Here is a 1,848-nt window from a genome sequence, read left to right as displayed (position 1 = left end):
CCCGTTCCTGTCCTCCTCAAAGGAGACCCGGGGTGCCCAGCTCTGCTCCTGCGCTGGCCCCGCTCCGCTCTCTGCCCCAGCTGCAGGGAAATGCCTTTGCACATCACACCACACCGGGGGCTGCTCCCCAGGACCATGTCCCCACCTCCCCAGGGTGTCCCCAGGGACATGGTCCCCTCCATGGCTGGGGTCACTTACGGTCCAGAGGTGACGATGACGCTGCGCACCCGGTCAAAGCCACGGTCCCCCAGGTTCGGACACTCGGTGGTGAACTCCATCTGCCTGCCCTGGAAGTTCTCCTGCTCAAAGACGACAATCTGGGGGCAGAGGGAAGGGGTCAGATGGGGACAGGCGTGCTCGGGGGGGGCAGGGCGGTGCTGCCTGTCCCTGCACGGACCCTGCACGCAGAGCTCGCCGCCCCACGCGGCCCCCTCGGATCTCTGAAGCTTCCTGCAGCTTTTCAGGTCTGGTGCCTGGACAAGCCGAGCTGGGCTCTGCACGTCAGCAGCCCTGTCCCCTCCTGACAGCCATCCCTGCTCCGGGATGGCCTCATCCTGCCCCCAGCTTTGTTGCTGCAAGGCTACGTCTCCCTGTGCCGGTGCCCATGCCAGGCCCCAGCTGGGCTGGGAAGGAGCTGCTTTTCCAGGAGCAGCGTCCGTGCCATGGCCTTGGCTGCCTGACACATAGAATCATAGAACAGAATCACAGAATCACTTTGGTTGGAAAAGCCCTTTAAGGTCATCGAGTCCAACCGTTAACCTAACCCTGCCATCCCACCACTAAACCCTGTCCCTAAGCACATCCTTCTTTTAAATCCCCCCAGGGATGAGGGCTCGACCACCTCCCTGGGCACCCCATTCCACATGCAGAAGCGTTGCCAGCACCCCCGCATCGCTCGCCCCTTGTCCCCAGCCTCGCTGCTGCACCTCGGTGGCATGCTGCCCCGGTGCTTCCGCGGCATTTCAGTGCTGGGCCTGTCACCCGCAGCCTCCTCCTCCACCCCCCCAGCACCACAGGACCCCCGCACGCGGATGGCAACCGGAGGGAGCGGGTGGCAGAACCCAGCCTCGACGCCACGGCCCGGGGGAGAGCATTTCCAAAGCCTGTGGTCCCCAACAAGCTGTCCCAGCCAAGGGGCACCCGGAGCACCCCTCCCGCAGCAGCCCTGCAAGCAGCTGCCCAAATCCTGCACCTAGAGAGCTGCTGCCCCGGAGAGACATGGCAGGGAGGGACAGCATCGTCTGCCCTCTCCTGCTGACCGCCCCAGAGGTGCTGCCACCGTCCCTCGCTCCCAGACCGCGTCCCTGCGTGTGGGGAGCAGCAGGGCTTACCCTGAAGGCTTCTGTGGAGGGCTCCTCACCCTTGCTGTTTGAAACAGGCGCAGGGTCGAGGGATGGAGTTGGCGCTGGGGCCTCCTTCTCCCTCTCCTCCGCCTGGCCGGGAGCAGCTGCTGTTGTGGTCTCAGACATCACGGTGTTGGGCTCGAGCCTGGGACAGGGCAGCGATGCCAGCAGCAGGTTAGAGGGGATGCATGGTCGTGGGCCCCCACCATCCGCCCTGGCCCTCACCCTGCCCCAGGGGTGGTTGCGTTGGGATGGGGGCTCAGCAGTGGGCTGATGGGGGCAGCTGGGAGCAGGAGAGGAGCTGCTGGGAGGTTCTCCAGGCACACACAGGCAGCGGGGTCCTGCCTTCACCGGGAGGACCGTGGGAGCCCCCGGGTGCCCACGCTCTCCATCTGTGGTCAGGAAAGCCTGGAGCGTCGTCCCACCACTGCAGGGGTGCCCAGGGCAGCCCCAAACGCTGGTGCCCAGCCACTCCCTGCTCCCCCCAGCCGGGGTGGGGCCTGAT

General features: G+C 66.0%; 1 protein-coding gene across 1 annotated transcript in view; it reads right to left on the bottom strand.

Moving 5' to 3' along the window:
* Window positions 1-1,469, bottom strand: part of CRYBB1 (crystallin beta B1) — a 3,642-nt gene extending 2,173 nt beyond the window's left edge. Inside the window, exons 1-2 of the mRNA XM_009634732.1 lie at window positions 1,332-1,469; window positions 199-317 (exon numbers count right to left, since the gene is read on the bottom strand). Coding sequence (XP_009633027.1) covers window positions 199-317; window positions 1,332-1,469 — 257 coding nt within the window. The remainder of the gene's footprint in view (window positions 1-198; window positions 318-1,331) is intronic.
* Window positions 1,470-1,848: the final 379 nt, after the last annotated feature.

Source organism: Egretta garzetta, unplaced genomic scaffold (assembly GCF_000687185.1).
Source record: "Egretta garzetta isolate BGI_Z169 unplaced genomic scaffold, ASM68718v1 scaffold73, whole genome shotgun sequence".
Lineage (NCBI taxonomy): Eukaryota > Metazoa > Chordata > Aves > Pelecaniformes > Ardeidae > Egretta > Egretta garzetta.
The sequence above is the reverse complement of the archived record's forward strand: the minus strand, read 5'-3'. Positions and strand labels throughout refer to the sequence as shown.